Genomic DNA, 22858 nt, shown 5'->3' with positions numbered 1-22858 from the left:
AAAATTAAAAACTTTTGTTCTCTAAAAGACTATTAAGAGAATAAAAAGACAAGCATGGGATGGAAGAAAATATTTGCAAAACATTTATCTGGTAAAGGTCTAGTATACAAAAAATATTTTAAAAACCACTTAAATCTCAACAGAAAGAAAATAACCTAAGTTAAAAATGGGCAAGAGATCACCTGGGTGGCTCAGTCAGCTAAGTGTCCGACTCTGACTCATGTCATGATCTCACAGCTCATGGGTTTAAGCCCCACACAGGGCTCTGTGCTGACAGCTCAGAGCCTGAAGCCTGCTTCAGATTGTGCCTCCCTCTCTCTCTCTGCCCCATCACTACTTGTGCTCTCTCAAAAATAAATAAACATTAAAAAAAACAGGCAAGAGATCTGGACACCTCAAAAAAAACATACATACATGACAAATAAGCATATAAAAATATGAATATTATATGCCTTTAGGGAACTGCAATTTAAAACAATGTGATACCACTACAGATTAGAATGGCCAAAACCTAAAACACTGATACCACCAAATTCTGGTGAGGACATGAAGAAAAAGAACTCTCATTCACTGTTGCAAAATGGTATAGTCACTTTGTAAGATGGTATGGCAGTTTCTTACAAAACTAAACATACTCTTACCCTATGACCTAGCTATTATGTTCTTTGGTATTTACAAAAATGAGCTGAAAACTTCTGCCAACTAAATGTGGACACAAATGTTTAGAGCAGCTTTTTCTGATAATTACCAAAACCCAGAAGAAATTAAGATGACTTTTTTTTAAGTTTATTTATGGAGAGTGAGCAAATATGAGCAGGAGACGGGTAGGGAGAGAGACAGAGAACATCCCAAGCTGGCTCTGCACTGTTAGCACAGAGCCTGACACAGGGCTCGATCTTATGAACCACAAAGTCACAACCTGTGCCAAAATCAAGAGTCAGACACTTACCAAGTGAGCCACCAGGCACCCCAGGATGACCTTCAGTAGGGGAAAGGGTTAACAAACTGTACACCTGGACAATGGAATATTATTCAATAATAAAAAGAAATGAGCTATCATGCTATGAGATGACACAGAGTAACCTTAAACACCTATTGCTAAGTGAAAAATAGAATCTGTAAAGGCCACATACCGTATGGTTCCAACGATATGACATTCTGAAAAAGGCAAAACTATGGGGGACAGTAAAAATACCAGTGATTGTACAGGACCTGGGGGAAAGTGAGGAGATGAACAGGTGGGGCACAAAGTGTTTTCAGGGCACTGAAAATATTCTGATGATAGCAGAACAACAGAATTATGTACTTGTCAAAACCCAGTTTTTGTGTGCACTACTGCACTATTGTACAACATGAAGAATGAACCCTTCTGTAAACTATGGACTTTATGTAGTAAAAGTAGATCAACGTTGGCTCATCAATTGTAATGAACATACCATACTAATGCAAGACAACAGGGGAAGCTGTGTGGGGAGGGCAAGAGCCTCTATGGGAATTCTTTGTACTTTCTGCTCCATTTCTCTGTAAATCTAAAACACCTTGAAAAAAATGGTTTTTTTTTAAGTGCAAAGGCTTTCAATAGGCATTTCTTCAGAGAACATATAAAAATTCGCAAGTAAGGACATGAAAAGATACTCAACTTTAATAGCCATTAGGGAATTACAGATCAAAACCAAAATGAGATAGCACTTCACAACCACTAGGATGGTTATAACCAAATAAGAAGGACAATAACAAAAGAGAGACTGGATTCCATCATGCACCACTGGTAGAAACACAGTGTGGTGCAGGTGTTCTGGAAAACAGTGTGGCAGTTCATCAAACAGTTAAACAGTTATCACATGACTTAACAATCCCACTTTAAGGTATATGTAAGAGAAAGGGGAACAGAAGTCACAAAAATTTTGCACATGAACGTTCATAACAGCATATTTATAACAGCCAGGCTAGAAACAATCCAAACGTCTGCCAACTGATGAATGGATAAAAAGTGGTACATCCATTCGATGAACCATTATTCCACCATAAAAAGGAATGGTATCACATATCTGAACCTTGAAAATATGCTAAATGAAAGAAGTCAGATTTAATATATATGGAATGACCAGAATAGACAAATACATAGTAGAAATTAATTAGTGGTTGTCAGGGGCTATGGGAAAATGTGAATGAAGACTGACTGCTAATGGGTATGGGGCTTCTTTTGGGGATGATGAAAGATTCTGGAATTAGGCAGGAGTGATGGTTGTATAATCTTGTGATATACTCAAAACCCCTGAGTTAAAAAAAATATATATATATAAAACATCTCTAGGCAGTTTTACTTCCTTTTGTCCCCTTTATTCACTGTATAATTAAATAAGACTGATGATTCTTTTCAGAGTATGTGATGTGTTTTATAGTTTACTGAGAAATGATCCATTTATACAAGTGGGTGTTAAATTGGGTTTCAAGGGAGAAAATGATTTAGCAAAGAATACTCTGGAGCATGAATTTACTCACCTCTCACTAGGCTATAAGCTCTTGAGAAATGGTATAGTTACACAATGATTACTTAGGGAAATGGTACCCCTTACTTTACGAACAGGCCCTGAATAAATGGGAAGTCCTCTGAGGGGGCAGTGCATCATACCGTAACAAGCATAAGGGGGCAAGAGAAATATTTGGGTAAATCTCTAACTGGGAGTCAATTTTTCAAAAGCTTAGTAGTATCTTCTTGAAGATAACTCAAGGGTGACAGGGCTGAGTTTCAGTCTCTGTTTGGGACATAATTCAACTATCGAGTACACATTAAGAAACTTCCACAGAGGCCAAAGACAACAAACAAATGGACATACTTTCTTTGTTTTAAAGAATCAAACAGTCACATGGTCAAAAACTAAAACCACACAGAAGGATATCAAAGGCAAAGTAAAATTCCCAGACTCTCCAGCTCTCATTCCCAGATGTGATCCTGGTTAATTATGTAAATTAGCTTATGTAAATTATCTTTTTGGGGGGGCACGGGGGTGGGAGGGAAACGGTCAGATGCCTTTTATTGGTCTAACCAGTGTAACTAGTAGTAGGTTTGGGCAGAGCTCCCCTCTGTCCTGGCTCCCATCTCCCCTCTCCTGGGAGATGGTGACTCACGCCCAGGGGAGAAGACTGTCCTGGGCAGGGGTGGCAGACAGAGCCAGGAAAGGGGATCAGGGAGAAGTAGAAAACATAGGGCTACAGATCATTCAAATAAAAAGTCCATCAGGACAGAAGAGAGGATGTTTCCCTACACGGGCCCCTCTGACCCTGCCAGGAATGGAAGAAGGCAGGAAGTCTCCACTAGAAGTTTCCTACTGTGCCCTTCCTGCCATCAGCATCTCTGGATGGTGTCCTCTGGTTCCTTCACACTCCACTCCAGGTAGGATTTTTTTCTGTTCCAATTCTTTAATTTTTTTCTCCTGCTATTTTCTGTTTCTCTAACAGTTGACTGTGAATTACCTCGTTGGACTGTAGAATAAACATTCCTCCAACACCTTCATACATGTTAGTGTCATCTATCAAAGTCATAATCTCTCTATCTGTAAGATGTGCATGCTTTTGTGTTCTGTTTAGCTGTTCAATCCGTACATCTGCAAGCTTCACCTTCTGCTGAGTGTCAACAACTTTGGCTTGAAACTCTGTGAAGGCCTTCTTCAATTCCAGATCCACAGGAGCCACCATCTTGGCTCACGCCGTATATTATCTTATTTCTTAAATGTTGTTAATGTGACAGGACTATTATACAGAGTATGTTTCCTATAAAGGTTATCCCATCAGAGCTTGCCAGGCTTTATCATAAACTGAGGTTAAATTCAGGCCTCAAATCCAGAAATGTATAATTTTGCTGCAATCTAAAATATAGACCTAAATAGATTTTTTTAATGAAAAAATCACATTTTGGCTTTCAAGTCAGATTTCACTTTCTTTGTTTCTACCCATGGCAAAACAAACTCTTCAGAAATTTATAAAAATAACAAAAATTGCCAGTCACTTGGAAACAATTTATTAATTAAATTAATCCATTAAGAAAATACATCAAACACACTCACAGTTAAAATGAAACAGTGACAGTTACCCGTGTGATGCCTTGACAAGAAAAATCAACAATTCCTGGCAAAATTTCCAATACAGAAGAGAGATTTAAAAATAAAAGCCCTGTGAATTCCAGTTTTGCCTGTAAACACATCTCAGGTGATCCTCAGAGGTTAGGAATGACAGGGGTGCAACTGGCAGGGATGGTAGGGAGGCTGAGATAACCTGGGAGTTTCAACGGGGTGGGGAGTCATCCAACAGCAGCGCTGAAAATATGTGATCTTATAACGAAATGAGTACCAATTTGGAAAATTAGTGTCTGTGGGCATTTTCTTCCCCAAGTCGGGAGCACAGCGAATGCAGGAAATTAATTTTCAGCAATATTCCCAGGACTAGGGCAACCACACATCTGGAGCTACTGAACTCTCCAAAGCCTCAGTATCAACAAGCTCTTCACATGGTAATTATCCTAATATTTTAAATTAAAAAACAGATGCAACCTTGCAACAGCCAACAAATTCAAATTCTTATTCATCAACCTCCAGTTCTCCATATTCTATCCATGAAGAACTCTATAACTGTCCCCTTTCAAAAGATGCAAACAATTTGCCCATCATGCAAATGAAGCTCACCTGGACTCGACACACGGCGTCTACTCAGGGCTCCTGTCTCAGGGCAGGAAGCTGAAGGTCATGAGAAAGGCACCCAACATTGCTCTTCTGTTGCACAGTCATTCGGTCTGGAGTGCCGCTTTTCAACTGGAATGGGCTGGTACCCAAACATTTAAGACTGAACAGCGAGCTGGTAAACACCACCACTGCCAGCAAAGGATACGTGTCTTCAGACCCGATGAAGGGTTAGCAAGGCTGTTCTTCTCTTATCTCTGACGTTCTCAGGAAAAGATTCCCCTAAGGTGAGCCAAGATCAGTGGCTCATTTTAACCAAAAGCAACTATCTGCTGCTCTGGGAGTTCCTAGTCATCTAACAGGATTCTCCTAACTCTGCTTTCATCCCAACAGTGCTCAGAGCCCCCGCTTGGGAAGCTCCTAGGGAAGCAGATGAAACTAATTAGGACACAGCCCATCAAAGGCAACACAAGTACTTTACCAGCTGTGTAGAGGGCCTTCCCACAACTGTGGCAAAGGCCACAGAAGAAATATTTTGACCACAGAGGGTTACACAGTCATTGTCCTCTTTGACTCTGTCCTCCTCTCTTTAGCTCTCTGGCCTGACCACCTCAGCCTGTCTTTGCCATGTTTCATTTCCCAGAAGCACAAGTACTTCTTCTTAGCTTATTTTTGTGATTTATCCCAACTAATCATGAAATCAGGCTGTGGGGATAGAGGGTACCATCAAATGAACAACCCTCTGAATGTCTGGGAAAGGGCTGCTGGGCCTTTCAGCTTCATGAGGCGGATGGTCCAGCTGTGCTCCCCTATGCTGGGTCCTCTTCGTCCATTGTCACATCATCTGTATTTTTCTTCTGTTCAGCTTCTGGCCCCGCAGGCAGAATGCTTGTGACCGTGTGGAGGAGGGCTTCGATCTGCTCCTCTGTGAGCCGTTCTTCACTCTCTTCTACTATCTGCAGAAGAAAAGAAAACATCCAGGGGTTATTTATGGAGGAGCCGCACAGGCAGGGTCCACCCCTGCCCTCCTCCGCCCATGTTGTTCCTAGTCTGCTGGCCTCTGGCACACACAGCTCTAGGCCTGGCTCCTGAGCCCCCTCAGGTCTCTAGGTTCTCTCCACCCTGGCTCCAACAGGAGGGAGAAGCCAGATCCAATTCCTATACAATGGCTCAAAGTGGGTCAATGCAAAAATCAAGTTGCAGGTTAGCATTTTTCTTCAAAGAAACAGAAAACTCTTAACAGTTCTCTACCCATCCATACACATACACAAATATGTTGTATGTGCAAAGAAAACTCACCCCTGGGGAGTGATATGGCACATAAATTTATATAGTTTTGTATTTCACAATAAGCACAGCTGTGACTTATGAATTGTATCAACAACTCATTTGATGACTGCCCACTGTGTGCCAAAAGGTTTATCTATTTTTTTCTCATCCCCACTCCCACTGCCACTAACAGCTCTTTAGGGAGCTCATGTGCCTGGCGCTGCACATAGCACTTCATAACTGTTATTTCTTTTAACCCTCACAATAATCTGGCAAAGGGAAGAATGAGAACCCCAAGCTGGGCCTGTCCAACACTAACACCTACAATTAATCAAACACACACCACGTGGCCCTGGTCATCTCCTGGGAAAGTGGAGCAAGAGTCTAATGAGTGATGGCTGGGAAACAATCTCCCGCTGCTCCACTAAAGGTCCAATGAAAGCCCGGTTTGACGTGTCCTGGAAATCTACACACAGATGGTCCACAATTCTGAGCCAGTTTTATTAGCCTCACCTCTAATTCTCAATCTATTAATGAATACAAACATAGTCAAGAAAGTTTTTAAGAGCAATATATAGGCAGTCTTAGCCACGTTCACTTAGTGACACTAGCTGTCAATCACAGCTAAAGGTGTCCAGGATTCTGTTCTGTGGCATTTCCCCAGAGCAATCTCTGAAATTTGGCAACTAAGACCAAGAATAATTCAAAAAGAAATCCTAGCAGATTTAAGTAAAGCAAGATGACAGGCAGGGCTTACAATCCTGAAAAGGATTTCAGTCTTTACAGACAACAGTACAGAAGCTAATAAAGCCAGGTGATGTGTCCAAGATGGTACTACAAACTCCTGGCAAAACATTGTTTTGTTTCTATAATGCTTATATAACCAGAGAATAATCCTGGGTATTCTAGGGCGGAGAAGATCCTGAGTGAACCAACGGGCTACTTCCTATCATGCTGTGAAATAAAATGACCATTTCCTAAAGATTAAAAGGCTCTGTAAAATGTAACCTCTACTGAATAAGAAAGAATCCTCAAAATCTCATTTTTTAAACCATATATGCAAAATTAGGATGTGTTCAAGGAAATAACCTCACAGAGACTGCCTCCAAAATACAAAGGAGGAAGAAAAAGGATATATCCAATTTGATTATTTAATCCTAAGAAAAGATGACCTCCATCTGAGAAAGGAATGTCTCCAAATATATAAATTAGTGTATTTGGTTGGTTATGAACTGATTCCTGACTCAGGAGAATGGGAAAGAGTAAGATTTAGACTAGTCTCAGAAGAGGGACAACCTCCTACCACTACCTGTGCAGGGCCTTTCCCAAAATCACTGCCACCAGAGCTTCTCAAACATGTGGTCCGTAAAGTCGGGACAATTTACAGATGAGTAGTAAGTGGAGGCTCAGCATTATAAAGAAACCCTGATCTGGGCCTCACAATAAGTAGTGCAAAGTCTTTTGACTTTAATTCCACCTCTTTCTGGAACACCATGCCCTCCAGTAGGAGGTTTCTATCATTTCCTCTCTCAGAGATGCAAACTAGAATCCACTGGTTTGATAGAGTTTAGTTATATGACCTCTGAGAGGCCTTCATGTTTAGAAAACCTTCTTGTGGCCCTATCTCTGGGTTTGGCAGATGCAACAATGATCAGGTGTCAACTAGGTGTGTTCAGGACAGTAATGCTCATAAGCTTTCAAATGTTGCCAAGTTTGTCAAGGGCAGAAGCTTTTATCAGCACACAAACCCTGAGGGTCAGGAACTTTCGTTTTCAAACCATGATTCCTAGTCACAGGAAGAAAACCTAAATTTCATTAAGCAAAGTGAAATACATGTACACAAAAAAGAAACTTGCAGAAACCAAAAACTTACTAAGCCTTCTTGGATCACTAAGGTAAAAATGTTATTAACTGTATCCTCACCTTTTCTTCCCAACCAGATGAAACTGAGCCCAAATAAATACAAAGCACAATCTCAATATTCTCAAACACTAAAGGTTTCAAATTGTTCAGAATATAAAGGCAAATGAAATGTCAAAAACCAAAGTATTTGCAGATGGGTCAGCATTAAATTTTTATCATATGCAAAGACCATGTCAATTCTGAGGGGCTGTCAAACTGGGCTGATATACTTCAAAAATGGTAGTTTCTCATTGTAAGCTGCCAAGCCTAATTTTCTACTTTACCCAAAATAACTAAAATCTAGTAACTACAGATACTTCTAGCTCTTTGACCCAGAAAAGTTCACTTAGCCTTTGTAAATTTCTATTTTCTCTAATGTGAAATGAAAGTAACAGCAATAGTAAGGACCAAAAGAGAACATATATTAGTGTTTCGTAAGCCATAAAACTCTATGTAATCCAAGACATTTTATAATCACTACCTTATACAGACATATATGACAGTGCTGTTAGGATAGTGCCCTGTGAGGTCATGGGGTTCACTGTCCTGTCTTCAGGCCACAGAGCTCACAAACTGTCCCAAATGAATGTACACCAGGGCATGGCAGAAATCACAGAAGCTGATGGCTTCCTTGTTTCCTCACAGACAGCAGGTCCGTGGATCTGAGGATCACAACAAACCATGGCTGAGGTGTAACTAAAAGAAGCTTGAGACTCCAACACTGAGTACTAACAAATAGTGGATGCTGACATTACTCCTAGACGCAAGGAGAATAAGTGGCTGTAAGGTTAACACAGAGAAATTCTCAAGTCCTTTGCACTTTCCATTTGGTGTGAAAACCTCATTTCTTATCTCATTTCTCTTGTGAGGAGAGATATTGCTACAAGCCTTGGTAAATGTTTTCGTAACCTTTGTAGCCAAATTCCAGGCTGAGGAAAATCTGGCTATAAAATGGTCCAATCTCTGGGAAACATAGTTTTTTTCAAGACCTACTACAAGACCTCCTACCTACCTGGTAAAAGAGAATAAACATTTGAGGGGATGCCATACATACCTTTCTTCTCACCATGTAAAAACATATGGCTTGTAGGAAACGGTAAGGCTTCAGAGTCAGACTCAATTAGCCACTCGCTAGCCAAGACTATGGTGAGGGCATTAAAGGTGACATATACAAAGCCTATGGCATGCAGCAGGCGCTCTTAATAGCAGCTAATCGTCCCAAGTAATGATAGGGCTTTCTACTGGCTCTGGGATGAGGTCACGCTAACCTTCCTCATCTTCTTTCTCAATCTGTCATTAAGCCATGAATAACATATGTTGCTGATTAAAGTTGGAGGAGACACAACATGGGATCTTTAACCCAGAGAGACACGATTATTTTCTTGCTGATTTGTTTGTTTTTTCTTTTCTAAGCTGAATCTCCAACACAGTGAAAAGCACCAGAATAGGGTACCAAAAAAAGGATCTCTATTTAGCCTAAAGGCCAGTTCCCCCAGAAAGTCACGCTTTATGGAAGGAATTTTTCTAATTTAATTTTGGGTGCATTTTCAAGGACAGAAAGAATACTGGGAAGACAATAAAAGTTTTAGTCCAAAATTAAATACCCCATGACCCTTTAAAAATAGGTTCTTTTAAAAAGCAATCTAAACATCATAGGTATTTTTGGCTACTTTCTTCCACACTTTTCTGAAGGAAATTTGACAAAGGTAAGTACTTCTAAAGCTGAGTCTGCAAACTCCTTTGTTCTCATGTTGTTAATTCTCCAATCAGTTTTGTTTTGTTTTACTGGCAGTTAAACGGCTTAATATTTATAGTTTAATGGTGCTCTCTGCTGTCTACAGGGGAGGGCAACTGCCCCCCTGCACACCAACATAGCAACCACGTGCTCTCACTGGGCTTCATTTTACATTCTCCTTACAGCATGTGTGGCTTCTACTCTGGCTGCCTTGCATAATTCTCGAGCTTGATGCTGTGATTGCCATGTAGACCATACAGGTGATGAGGCTCCACTGAATGGTCTTATGCAGGGAATCGGGTGTGTGGTTTTAATAGTAATGTAGAAGGTGGGCGGGAGGGGCCAAGCTGAGGCAGGGATGATGAGAGAAGAGCCCCAAGGGCCACGGAGAGAAAGGACAGAAATTAACACAGTGCCGCAGGGAGAGAAGAGAGAACAACAGAAGACAGGAACAACAGAACCTGGGGACAAAGCGCATATGGGATCAAAGGGAGAGAATGACTTCCAGGCTTCTGGCTTGGGAGACTGGGCCAGGAGGCTGAGAGAGAAAGACAGCATGTGGGGAAGGTACACATGTGCTGAACCAAGAACAGAAACAGAAGAGTGGGGTCGAAGGGCGGGAGTCAGGGAAGAGAACTTCTGCCAGAGTCACGGGGAGTCTCTGGTTTTATGCAGCATCTGGCTGGCAATAACTCCTACAGGGAAGCCGTGGTCAGATGGGGTAGGACATCAAGGGAGACCAAGAGCTGCCAAGTCACAGGCCCAAACCCTAAGGAAGGAACTAAATTCGTCTAGTTTTCTACTTTGACTAAGTCCATACTAACTAGGACCACACTGGTGGGGTCTCCTTTCACTTATAAAATAGGGTATTTGGGCAGTCTTTTCAAGAACTGGCAGTTCCAGCCTTGTCTATTCTCGGCCTTTATCACCGTTCCTCCCTCTCAGACCCAGAAACCAGCCTCTCACGTTCAGGCCTCCTTCACTCACCAGCTGGATCTCAACAGCAGTCACAGGCCTGTGGTTCAGCAGCTGAAGCTTTTCAGCTCTGTCAAAAGAAAAGTACGATGCATTAAAACTCTTATTCCCCTCAGAATCTTGAGTCCTGACCAAGCTGTTTAGAGAACACTGTGTCATATAACAAATGGGAGACGCACTTGGAACATGGCCCTCAGTTTCTTCAACTGTAAAATCAGAGAATGGGAATAGGAGAGCCTATGTCGGAGACTCTTGGGAGGGTACAAATGTGTACTTGAATCCTAAAGATCATAGAGCCGTGGACTGAAAGAAATGTAACAAATAGTAGCAGCGCAGTTTTAATAAATTTTATCTGGGAAATGTGAAGAAAATAACATTTTCTTAATCCAGATGATAGAAAGTAAAGAAAGATTAAAATAATCTTGGTTGGTTGGTATCACTTAGAAATGCCTGAGAATTCCTTTTTGAGATTAATATTAAATGTCAGACTTTACTTGTTATCTTAGAAACAAAAAACTAGGGCTAGGACAGGGCAGGGGTTAATGCATAGTAAAAGGTACAGTCTTGTGCCCACAAGGAGTTTAAAATTCAGTTGAGGAAAGAAGACAAATACAAGCCAATTTTAACAAAAAATGTAAGTTAACAGTTGATGGTAAAAATTATCACCTGTCACAAAGCAACAGCTGGCTCAGGGCTTAAGAGGTGGTTGAAACGTGTGGACTCTCAAAGGTGATAGGACTTAAAATAAAAAAGAACAGCTTCAATTACCACCCCTCTGGCAGGTAACAATTTCTAGATTTCCCTCTCAATCTGACCCAGGAGCTCCAGATTATCTTTCAAGTCAACTCAGTAAATATTTATTGAGCTTAAAGACACTGCGAAATAAACAGATGAATGAGCCACATGCCTGCGGCTGCGTTTGAGGAAGCACCATATTACCCAGCCTCCCTATGCCTTGGTCTCACCATCTGTAAAACAGGAACGATAATAGTCCTTAATATCTCACCAGGGGGTTAGGAGGGATGAACATCTTTCCGTTTATAGTGCCAGCAGCTACCATTTATTGCTCACTTCTCATATGGCAAGCACATTGAACCCTCAGACTTCATCGATGCTGAGATGGTAAATAACTTGCCCAAGGTTACACAGCTAGTGAATGGCAGGGCTGGGGCTCTGCCATCAAAGTTCGTGTTCTTAACCATCTGCTTCTAGTATTCAGTATTCAAAACGATGACTGTCACACAGCGATTTCCCCACAAATGGCAGTCATCATTAAGGCACTTGTAGTTCTACTCCTCATAATCCCTCAACATTCATTCTATACTCGAAGAAGACTTCACAAGGGAGAAAACCTTTACTCTGGGCCCTAAAAGGTTTTCTAGGCAAAATGATGACAGAAATGGCCAGGCAGACCAGGAATGGCATAAGTAAATGGCCAGAAGAACAAAAATTATGGTTTTAGGAAATGGTGGCTTGAGAAGCTATGGGACACAAAGCTGAGTCATCCAGGACAAGAGGACACGGGGCTTCAACTACAACGGGTTGGATATGACTCAGTGGACATTGGAAAGCAACCAAGGAAAGAAGTGATATGCTCCCAGGTGAGAATAAAAGAGGCCATGAACTTGGGTAGCAGCAGCAGGGCTGGCAAGGAGAGGCTGGGCATGTGAGATGCTCTAGTCACCCCAAAGTAAGTCAACAGGACCCGACCACTGCCTCAGCTGGGTGAGAGCAGGGTGAAGGAAAGAGAAGAGGCAGGGTTCACTGTCATGTTCTTAGCCTGTCTGGCAAAAATGTACTACTTGAAACCTGAATTGAGTTTGTGTGGTTTTGGAACAGCGAAGAGGTCTCTGTCCAGCTGTTTGTCTAGTTCTAGTTCTTAGTGTGATCTAGAACTAAAGAAAAAGACCCAAGCTGGACATGCTAGCAAGGAGTCATACAAAACCATGGGAGTGGGTATCACAACCGGAAACCAACTAACTACAGATTAAGTGACAACTCAAGACAGGGCACCATAAAGCATCTCTGTTCAAGGGTTTGTGCAAGAAGGTAGGGAAGGAGGGGGAGGAGGGGGATAAAGAAGACGGGAGGGAGGAGGGGAGACAAAGAAAACCGAGGAGAGTGGTGTTAGGGAAACCAAGAGAGGAAAAGTTCAGGAAGAGGGTAGTAGCAACAATGTCACATATTGAAGACGGGGAAAGTAGGCTGATTGTATACAAGCTACTGGATTTGCCAAAAGAAGGGCACTGATGGCCTGTGCAAGGTGACAACTGGATTACGGGGACTGAGGAGTTAACAGTGAAGATAAACTTTTTTTAATGCAGTGTCATCACTTTATTAAAATCTTCAAACAGTTTTTATCTTACATTTTTAGTATAAAAAATCCACAAGTAAAGCACACCATGCTGAGAATTTCCATAATAATCAATGGTACAAATATCACATGTACAGAACACAAAAAAATTTAGATGGGCTGAAATTGTTAAGATAAAATAAAACCCAATCTCAGGAAACAGAAATCATAGGATTAACAATCCAAACATTTTTAATCCTAATGAGATTTCACCAGAATCAAATAATTTGGAAGAGAGGGATTTACAGTATGACCCCATTACCAAAGCTTAGACATTCTTGGGAGCCATGAGTGGCAGCATCAGGCAATATGACAACAAATGAAAACCAAATTTTGATCTGAAAACTCCTCTATATTTGGCATTAACATTATTAGGCTTTTGAAAGGCATCCTCTCTACTGCCCCTCAGATTTTAAACAAACTGTTGTTTTCACTACAATACAAACTATACTGTATTCTTTGTTGAAATGAACCTCAGCTCTTCTGGCACCAAAGCAAATTTAGATTTGGTCCATATCTGTGAGGAGGGTCCAAGGGGCAGATGCAAAAGAAGAGGCCATGGAGTCTGTGCCTGGGGCACAGAGGGGGTTTCAGAGGAACCTTGTGAAAGACTAGTTAAAAGATGGCAAGTGGGGAGACGTGCAAGAGAGAAGGAAGTTAGCCCAACTGGCTCTCTGTCCTGCAACACTGATTCAATGGAGATGGGCAGGAGGGAATCAAAGACTAGGTTTGACGGTGGGACGTGGGGCAAAGGATGGAAAGGCAAAGCTAGACAACTAACACGTTTCATTTATAACATGTAGTAGAATCAAAGACTTATAAAGACCAATCAGAGTAATTTGGCACCTTTAATTCTTAGGAAGATGAATGTTCCCTCCAAACCTAATTTGATATTTCATTACTAAAAACAAAGACCAGCATGATACCGTATAACTCAGGAGAAATGTAAGATCCTTAGGGCTGCTTTAACTACGTTATCTTATGAATGGCTACCTCCTCTACATCAAAATGCTTCAGGGAGGTACTGCTACCATTAAGTGCTCTCTGATTGAATTTGAAAAGTGCCCAAAAGTTAGAGCACCAAAAAGATACCCAACATGTGTCTGAAGTGAAAACATGAGGTTCGGATGATCTGTGCTATCTTTCCTGGCACACCAGTGGGTTGGTTCCTCACCAGACGCTGGAACCACCATCCAAGCCACCATGAAGTCTGAGCAGCAATGGGAAGGCATCTTGGGGTAGAGAAGGAATGCTGCCAGCAGCAGCCCCAGCTCTGAATCTGGTGCCTGCAAAATACCCTCCTTCCACTGGCACTGTTGAACCAGGCAGACAGATGGGACCAAGCAGATAATAAGCCATAGGGGCTGTGGAACCTAAAGGGCCAAGAGCCACAGTGTGGTCAGGAAAAGCAGTTGATGTGGTGGGGACTGCAGCAGCCCCTGGACGCACAAAGCTCAAACAACAGAGCTCTGAGTAGGCAGATGAAGCATCACTACAGGTAGAGCCTGAGAAGGACTCAAGGTGGCCTCAGGGCCACGCTGGATTCCCACGAGGCTGCACAGATGTGCCGGCTGTTAGAGACCGACCTCTGCTGTTCACAACGGCCACGGGTCTGGTTCTGCTCCATATCCCAGACCAAAATAACCTCTTGACAGAAGGAAGAGAGCAGTTACAGCCAGAGAAGGGTAGGTTCTGGGGGGCCCCAGAACATATTTGCCAGCTAAGGAGAGACCAAAATTACAGGAGCAAAAAGGAAAAAGACCCTCAGAAAAACAAAGTCCAAAGTTTCAGCAAAGGGGCTCATGTTCCACTGACACCACAGCAATGTGGAAAGAAAAAGCAAATTTGAGGGGATCTGAAGGGAAAGGAGTTCATTTTGGATAATTTTCTCAGTGAAGCAGAAGTGGAATTCAACCAAGTGAGCTCTCTGCTCCTACAACCAAAGAGCTGAACACCGCAGGAGCGAAATCACAGACCCACACTCACTACAGGCTCCAGTGTGAAGGGGTGGGGGTTAAAGCATTTCCCTCACATCATCACCAAGCCTGTTTTTATGGTCTCCACTTTCTCCCCTTCACTTTTCAACTCACTACACTTTAGCTCCTGCCCCAACCGATCACCAAAACTGTTGTTGCTGAAGGGCCTGGTGCCGTCTATATTGACAACTCTAGTGAATGGTTCTCCAACCTCGTCTCTGCCGTATCTGACACTGTTGATCACTCCCTCCTTAAAACTATCTACCCCTGCAGCTTCCACAACTCCATTCTTTCCTGATTCTCCTGACTATACCTTCTTTATCTCTTTCTAGGTTTTTTCTTCTGTAGCATTCACTCGTGCCATTTTTCACCTTCTGACTCCTTAATGAGTTTCTCATCCAAACCTCATAATCGCATCCCCTACTATAGGTTTTAGCCAAGAAGTCCATGTTTTCACATTATGTGATCTGAGCTCCAGATCTCTGTAACCAAATGCCACCTAGACGTCTCCACCTATAATACCTCAGACACATTTCAAGCTCAACACTTCCCGACAAATCAGCTCCATTGTCTGTACTTCTCATTTTGGTAAAGAAGCAAACACCCAGGCCAGAAACCTGAGGGTCATCCCTACTATACCTTACATTACATTCATCTTTGTATCTCCCAAAACAGAGACAAAGCTGCCATGAGATCAATGTAATGTGGAGGATAATTAAAGAGCTAAAGCAGGAATGACTTTCAGAAGATGTGCCAAGAAGAGAAAACTGTTGAACGCTGGGAAGATGTGGGGGAGGATTCCATGCTTTGAAAGCAGACAAGCTAACTCCAGATACTAGGGAAACCTGACAACCCATCCATCTACTCTGAGCTTGGCTGGCTCCAGAAGTACATGTCCCAAATACACTGCCAAACCCTAAGAGTAATCGTGTACAGAAGTTATAATCGTGTACAAAGTTATTTACAAACCTACCTAAGCTGAGTCTCAAAGGCAAGTTCTTCTTCTATTCCTGGCAGACATAGCTGTACATCTTAGGGAGAAGATCTCAGGATGAGACCTGGGGCTGCAAGCCAGGCTATGCCTTGGGGGGCCTGGGTGCCTTAGTCAGTTAAGCATCCACTTTGGCTCAGGTCATGATCTCGTGGTTTGTGAGTTCAAATTTCGCGTCGGGCTCTGTGCTGACAGCTCAGAGCCTGGAGCCTGCTTCAGATTCTGTGTCTTCCTCTCTGACCCTCCCCTTTTTTCTCTCTCTCTCAAAAATAAACATTAAAGAAAAATTTTTTAAATAAAAATTTTTTTGAAAGAACTAAATGCCTCAAGCAAAAATTAAATGCTTAAGGAACCAAATGCTTTGGTGGGTGAACATGCTTTAGAAAATAACATAGGACTTGGGGCACCTGGGTGGCTCAGTCTGTTAAGCGTCCAACTTCAGCTCAGGTCATGATCTCATGGTTCATGGGTTCTAGTCCAGCCTCTGTGCTGACAACTTGGAGCCTGGAGCCTGCTTCGGATTCTGTGTCTCCCTGTCTCTCTTCCCTTCCCCTATGCACACTCTGTCTCTCTCTCTCTCAAAAATAAGTAAACACTAAAAAAGAAAAAAGAAAATAACATAGAACTTGGTCTTAAAGTGACTTTAAGTTGAGTCTCAATACTACCATTTTGCTAAATAAAGCTATGCAGTAAAATAAAACATGGACTCTTAGTAGTGGAGGTATTTAAACAAATTAGTAGAGTTCAGTTTTAAACTATGAGAACTGGACAATTCAAGGCTATTATCTTGAATCTCCTCTCCCTGAGAGAACGGTAAAGAAAAAGTCTACTAGAAGATAATCAGATGTAAAGATTAAAAAGCACTTAAACAGTTTCTGTAATAAATGTGATTTTCTTGTCTTAACCCGCACTGGTTAGCACAAGATTGTCCAGGTCTCTATGGCATATGGCAAGCAACCCCCTGGGTCATAAGTACTAAGGCCAATGAAAGCCAATGGGCTGCAATGGTTGGCTACGCCTCCAGGAGTCAGGCCCCAGCTACAAAGAAAAAAGCCTGCCAGCCCCCTCTACTGGTTGTTTGTAGAACAACACTGCCTACAGCTTTTGCTTCTTGCAGTCATTTGATAACCTATGTAAAAACACAGGCACATGATCTGTCCCAGAAATCAACCATTTAATGAAAGGCAGGCACCAAAAGGTCACAAAGGAATTTACAAATTCAATTTAGGATTACAAATGGAAAAAGGGCACTTCTCTGAATATTACAATCTGTTTTAAATTTACATAGACTATGTCCAATCATGAATCAACTTCCAAGACAATCCCCATTTGTGCATCTTTTTTTTTTTTAAAGTAAACTCTATGCCCAACTCTTGCACTCATGACCCTGAGATCAAGAGGCACACACTCTACTGGGCCAGCGAGGCACTCCATTTAGGGGTTTCTCAAATGGTAGCCAGGTGCATTTTTGTAGCAGAAAAGATACAGAGATTGGGAAGCAACACACCAGACCAGACAAACAGTTAAGAGATCTGAAAAATCGACCATCAGGACTTGTCTTATAGACAAGATAGAGTGAGACCAGTAAGCCAATCTTTCTGCTGATCATAACAAAAAAATGAAAAAGAAAAAAAAACCAAAACAAAACAGGACAGGCTACAAAAGGAATAACCTAAGGACTCTGAAAAATATACAAAAGTGGGAGGACTGGGGACAGAAACAAAACTTAAAGGACTAGCTCGTGTGGGGGATAGCCGTGAGTTTCTTCTGCTTCATTTTCTCTTTTCCCTAATAGCCTTGATCCTCAAACCTATGACAGTAGCTCCACAAGCAGCTGAAACTCCAAGAGAAATTCCATCTTTCCTGCCATAAGATTGGGAAAAGGGGCCCCTGCAACCTAGAAATCTGAAATTCACAAAGGCAGCTCCTCAGGGAGTCCTGGGGGGGGGGGGTCCAGGAAGAGAGTCCCAGTGGTCCAGAGTGCCAACTAATACCTTTTTTCCCCCTTTTCTCTTTCTCTCTCCCTGCTTTGCTCCAAGGGTGACACCAGTAACAAGTGCACATGTGGGCAGCTAAAACTTTGAGAGAAATCCAGTACTTGTAGCCAGAGAACCAAAAACGGGGACTCAAGTAGGTCAGAGAGTATGGAGCAAAACCAGAGAGGTGACCTAGAGAAGGGGATTCCCCTACATTTGAACATTCATCAGCACAAACCCTAGGTTCAGCCAGAGCTATTCATGTGCAGAATAGCCCCAAAACAGCAAAAAGCAAACAGACCCAGCACAGCAAACACAATGTGGAATGAAGACGTTTAACCACCACTCCAGTCTCACTTGCAAAAAAGATTCAAAACAGCAGATCAAAGGTTTTAAAAACTAAACTGACACTGAAATCCTCACCCATGGAAGGCAAGAGACTTGAGTATGAACCTAACTGGGTTGATGGACTGCTAAAAGAAACAAGAACAAAAAAGCAACATTAACCAGAGGCTTTTAACAGAATCCAGAGGGTCCAGAGGGGCCGCCTCGGTGGCTCAGTCGGTTAAGTGTCTGACTTTGGCTCAGGTCACAATCTCACGGTGTGTGGGTTTGAGCCCCACGTCAGGCTTTGTGCTGAACACCTGCTCAGAGCCTGGGGCCTGCTTCAGATTCTGTGTCTTCTTCTCTCTCTGCCCCTTCCCACACATGTTCTTTCTCACTCTAGCTCTCAAAAATAAATAAATGTAAAAAAAATTTTTTAATAAAAAAAATAACAGGATCCAGAGTCTAAACATACGATATTGAAAAAGTCCAGGATATGAACATTGGGGTACATGTGCTCCTATGCATCAGCATTTCTGTATCCCTTGGGTATATTCCTAGCAGTGCTATTGCTGGGTCATAGGGGAGTTCTATTGTTAAAATATGGAAAGAGCCTAAATGTCCATCTACGGACGAATGGATCAAGAAGATGTGGTTTATCTATAAAATGGAATACTACATGGCAATGAGAAAGAATGAAATCTGGCCATGTGTAGCAACATGGATGGACCTTGAGGGTGTTATGCTGAGCAAAATAAGTCAGGCAGAAAAGGACAAATATCATATGATTGCACGTATAGGAGGATTAGGAGGAACTTAACGGAGGACCATGGAGGAGAAGAAGGGGAGAAATGGTGGGGGAAAGGGAGAGAGGCAAACCATGAGAGACTCTTGAATGCTGAGAACAAATTGAGGACTGTTAGGGGGGGGGGGGGGAGAGGGGAGATGGGCATGGAGGAGGGCACTTGTGGGGATGAGCACTGGGTGTTATATGGAAACCAACTTGACAATAAACTATTTGTAAAAAAAAAAAAAGAAAAGAAAAGAAAAAGAAAAAGTCCAGGGTATAATAAAAACTTACCTCAATGAGAAGACAATACAACTCATTCTCAAGGGAAATGATAATCAACAGATATCAAACCTATAATAACCCATACACTGGAACTATCAAAGACTTTAAAGTAGCTATTATAACAATACTCTTGAAATGATGGAATATTAGAAGTTCTCAGGAAAGAGAAACTGTAAACAATAAACAAATGGAAATTTTAGAACTAAAAAACATAATTCATGAAATTAAAAATTCGCTGACTAGGCTTAGTAACAAAATGGAGATTACACAAGTGTCTGTGAACTTAGATCAGTATAAACTATCTTGTTTGAACAAAGGTTGTTCAAATGGCAGTGTGGGAGGACCAGGAATCTGCATCTTCACCAGCTAGACAAAAACAACAAGATCTAAATGTAAAACACAAAACTATAAAAAGTCCTAGAAAATAACACAGCAGAAAACCTAGATGATCTTGAATTTGGTGATGACTTTTCAGCTAAAACCAAAGGCACAATCCATGAAAGAAATAATTGATAAACTGGACTTCATTAAAATTAAATAAAAACATCTGCTCTATGAAACACAACATCGGAAAAATGAGAAAACAAACCACAGACTGGGAGAAAATATTTACAAAAGACAGGATAAAGGACTGATATCTAAAACATACTACAAATTCTAAAACCTAACAGTAAGAAAACCCAACTGAAAAATGGCTAAGACCTGAGCAAACACCTCATCAAAAAGAAGATTCAGACATGGCAACGAAGCATGCAGAAAGATGCTCCACATTATATGTCATTAAAGAAACGCAAGTTAAAACAAGACATTACACACCTATTAGAATGGCCAAAATCCAGAATGCTACCACCACCAAATGTTGGTGAGGATTGGAGCCAACAGAAACTCTCATTCATTGATGGAGAGGATGAAAATAATACAGCCATTTTGGAAGCCGGTCTTGGTTAGATATACTCTTATCATCAATCTACTGTACTCCTTGGTATTTATCCAAAAGAGCTGAAAACTTACATCAGCAAAAAAACCCAAAACAAAACAAAAGAAAAAAATCCCGCACGCAAATGTTTATACTGGGTTTTCTGGATAACTGCCCAAACTTGGAAGCAACCAAGATGTCCTTTAGTGGGTAATGGACACACAAACTGTGGTACACTCAGACAATGGAATATTATTTAGTGCTAAAAAGAAATAAACTATGAAACCATAAAAAGACATGGAGGAAGTTTAAAATGCATATTACTAAGTGAAAGAAGACAATCTGAAAAAGACTATATACTGCATGATCCCAACTATATGACACTTGGAAGACAAAATGGAGACAGTAAAAAGATTAGTGGTTGCCAGGGGTTATGTGTGGGGAGGGAGGGATTAATAGGTGCAGCACAGAGGATTTCTAGGTCAGTGAAAACACTCTGTATGATACTGCAACAGTGGACACACGTCATTATACATTTGTTCAAACCCACAGAATCACTCAGCAAAGGACTTGTAAAAACCAAGGAATGTTGTCTATGACTGTGAGATGAAGTCAATTAAAAGGAGGTATTATAAAATGGCACTGCCCAACATGCTGCGGTAGGGTCCCCTCCCTAAGGAAAGAAAGAAAAAAAACCTCAAGGCAACCTGGCTATATGCATATGTGACAACATCCCTCACGACCTTGTAACATCAGACTACTTAATCAGACCGCATGCTTGTGTGTCACCATATATGGGAGACAAAGAAGTAAAACATATATAAAAAACTACACCATGTGGTGTTCAGGGCTCAGTTCTTTAGGTACAAACGCAACTGAGCAGCACTGGCAGGAATAAAGTTTCTTTCCTGGAAAGAAAAGCCTTGGTGCAAATAAAGTTTCTTTCCTGCAAAGAAATGACTCTCTGTGCAAGGTCCTGCTATAATGCCAGCTACTGCCTACACACAGCTACTCATACCTACATTTAATTAAAATTAAATTAAACTAAAAATGCAGTTCCTCCTTTGCACAAGCCACATTTCCAATGAGCAACAGCTACATATGACTAGAAGCTACTATGTAGGACAGACCAGAGGTATATTTCTATCACTGCACAAGGTTCCCCTGCATGGGACTGCCCATGGTCTTTACTGATCAACAGCCATGGATTAGAAGAAAATACAGTCACTTGACAAGGTGCAGTGTAGCTGAATCCACAAGTGACAATCAAAGTAGATCTAGAGGAAAAGCAATACATCATTTTCTTTCTCCCCAGTCCCTCCCCCAAGTCCTGATCCCCTACTTGAATTTTGTTGTCCAAAGCTTTTTGTGTCAGCAGAGTTGGACATACTCCAGTTAAGGAGCTAAGAGTAACAAGCATATAGAATATTTGGAAAATGTTAATAAAAAGGAAGGGGGGGAGGAGCAAGGAAGGAAGAGAGAGAGACAGAGAGAAAACAGAGCCTTGGGGACCTATTATAGAAACATTATTAAAGTTCTAATAGTTGTCTTTGGAGTTCCAGAAAGAAAAAAAAAAGAGACTGGGCCAGAAAACAATATTTCAAAATAATGGTTCAAAGCCTCACAAATCTGGTAAGAAACAAAAATTTACATAATCAAGAAGCTCGGCAAAGATTAACTTAAAAAAAAAAATCTAAATCAGATTTTTGAAGACTGGAGAGAAGAGAAACTATTGAAAGCAGCTAGAGGAAAATAACACACTATTACACTGCATGACCACGGATTACTCATCAGAAACCGTGACAGTTAGAAGACACTGAAATAACATCTTTAAAGTGCTAAAAGACCAATTAACCTATGACACTATCCTTCAGGAATGAAAGAAAATAACATTCTCAGTTGAAAGAAAACTAAGAATATTCACAGCCTGTTCTAAAAGAAACGTTAATGCAAGTTCTTCAGGCTAAAGTAAATGATGAGAAATAAACATGGAACTTTAGAAATGAATGAAGAATGGGGCATCTGGGTGGCTCAGTCGGTTAAGCGTCTGACTTGGGCTCAGGTCACGATCTCACAGTTTGTGAAATGGAGCCTCATGCCAGGCTCTGTGTTGACAGCTCAGCACAGAGCCTGCTTTCAGATTCTCTGTCCACCCCACCCCACCCCCGCCTCCTCCCCTGCTCACGTGCTCTCTCTCTCTCAAAAAAAATAGACATTAAAAAAAAAGAATAAACAGCAAAATAAATGTTAAAATTCTGGGTAAATATAAAAGACTATTTTATCCTCCTAAATTCTTTAAAATATGTAAGAGTATATAAAGTAAATGTTGAAACACAGCTAAATACTAATTTCAATGATGTAGATACAATAAATACAACTATAACATAAAAGAGAGAAGTTAAGGGATTTACATATAGTTTACTGACAGTGGTAAAATATTAACTTTATCCTGACTATAAACAATTAGGTATGTAAATTGCTATCCCTACAGCAAAATATATGAAAAAATATAGCCAAAAAACTAAAAGATACATTTTTAAAGACTAAGGAATAAGAACCACATGAACACCTCAACACACAGAAAAAGCAACTGACAAAATTCAATATCCAGTCATGATAAAAATCTCAGCAAACTGAACTTCCTAAACCTGGTAGAAGACATCCATGAAAAACCTAAGCTAACGTACTCACTGGTA

General features: G+C 41.2%; 1 protein-coding gene and 1 pseudogene across 6 annotated transcripts in view; both read right to left on the bottom strand.

Moving 5' to 3' along the window:
* Nucleotides 1-1656: 1656 nt before the first annotated feature.
* On the bottom strand, nt 1657-3920 carry LOC120235680 (annotated as a pseudogene).
* Nucleotides 3921-4002: 82 nt separating this feature from the next.
* Nucleotides 4003-22858, bottom strand: part of LOC120235679 (CGRP receptor component) — a 42557-nt gene continuing 23701 nt past the window's right edge. For all 6 annotated transcript variants that reach the window (XM_039238090.1, XM_039238094.1, XM_039238093.1 and 3 more), the window contains 2 exons: nt 10567-10624; nt 4003-5629 (listed from right to left, as the gene is read on the bottom strand). In XM_039238090.1, coding sequence (XP_039094021.1) covers nt 5483-5629; nt 10567-10624 — 205 coding nt within the window. In that variant the 3' untranslated portion in view covers nt 4003-5482. The remainder of the gene's footprint in view (nt 5630-10566; nt 10625-22858) is intronic.

Source organism: Hyaena hyaena, unplaced genomic scaffold (genome assembly GCF_003009895.1).
Source record: "Hyaena hyaena isolate Hyena2069 unplaced genomic scaffold, ASM300989v1 scaffold_135, whole genome shotgun sequence".
In the NCBI taxonomy this organism is placed as follows: Eukaryota; Metazoa; Chordata; class Mammalia; order Carnivora; family Hyaenidae; genus Hyaena; species Hyaena hyaena.
This window is presented reverse-complemented; position numbering and strand designations above follow the sequence as displayed.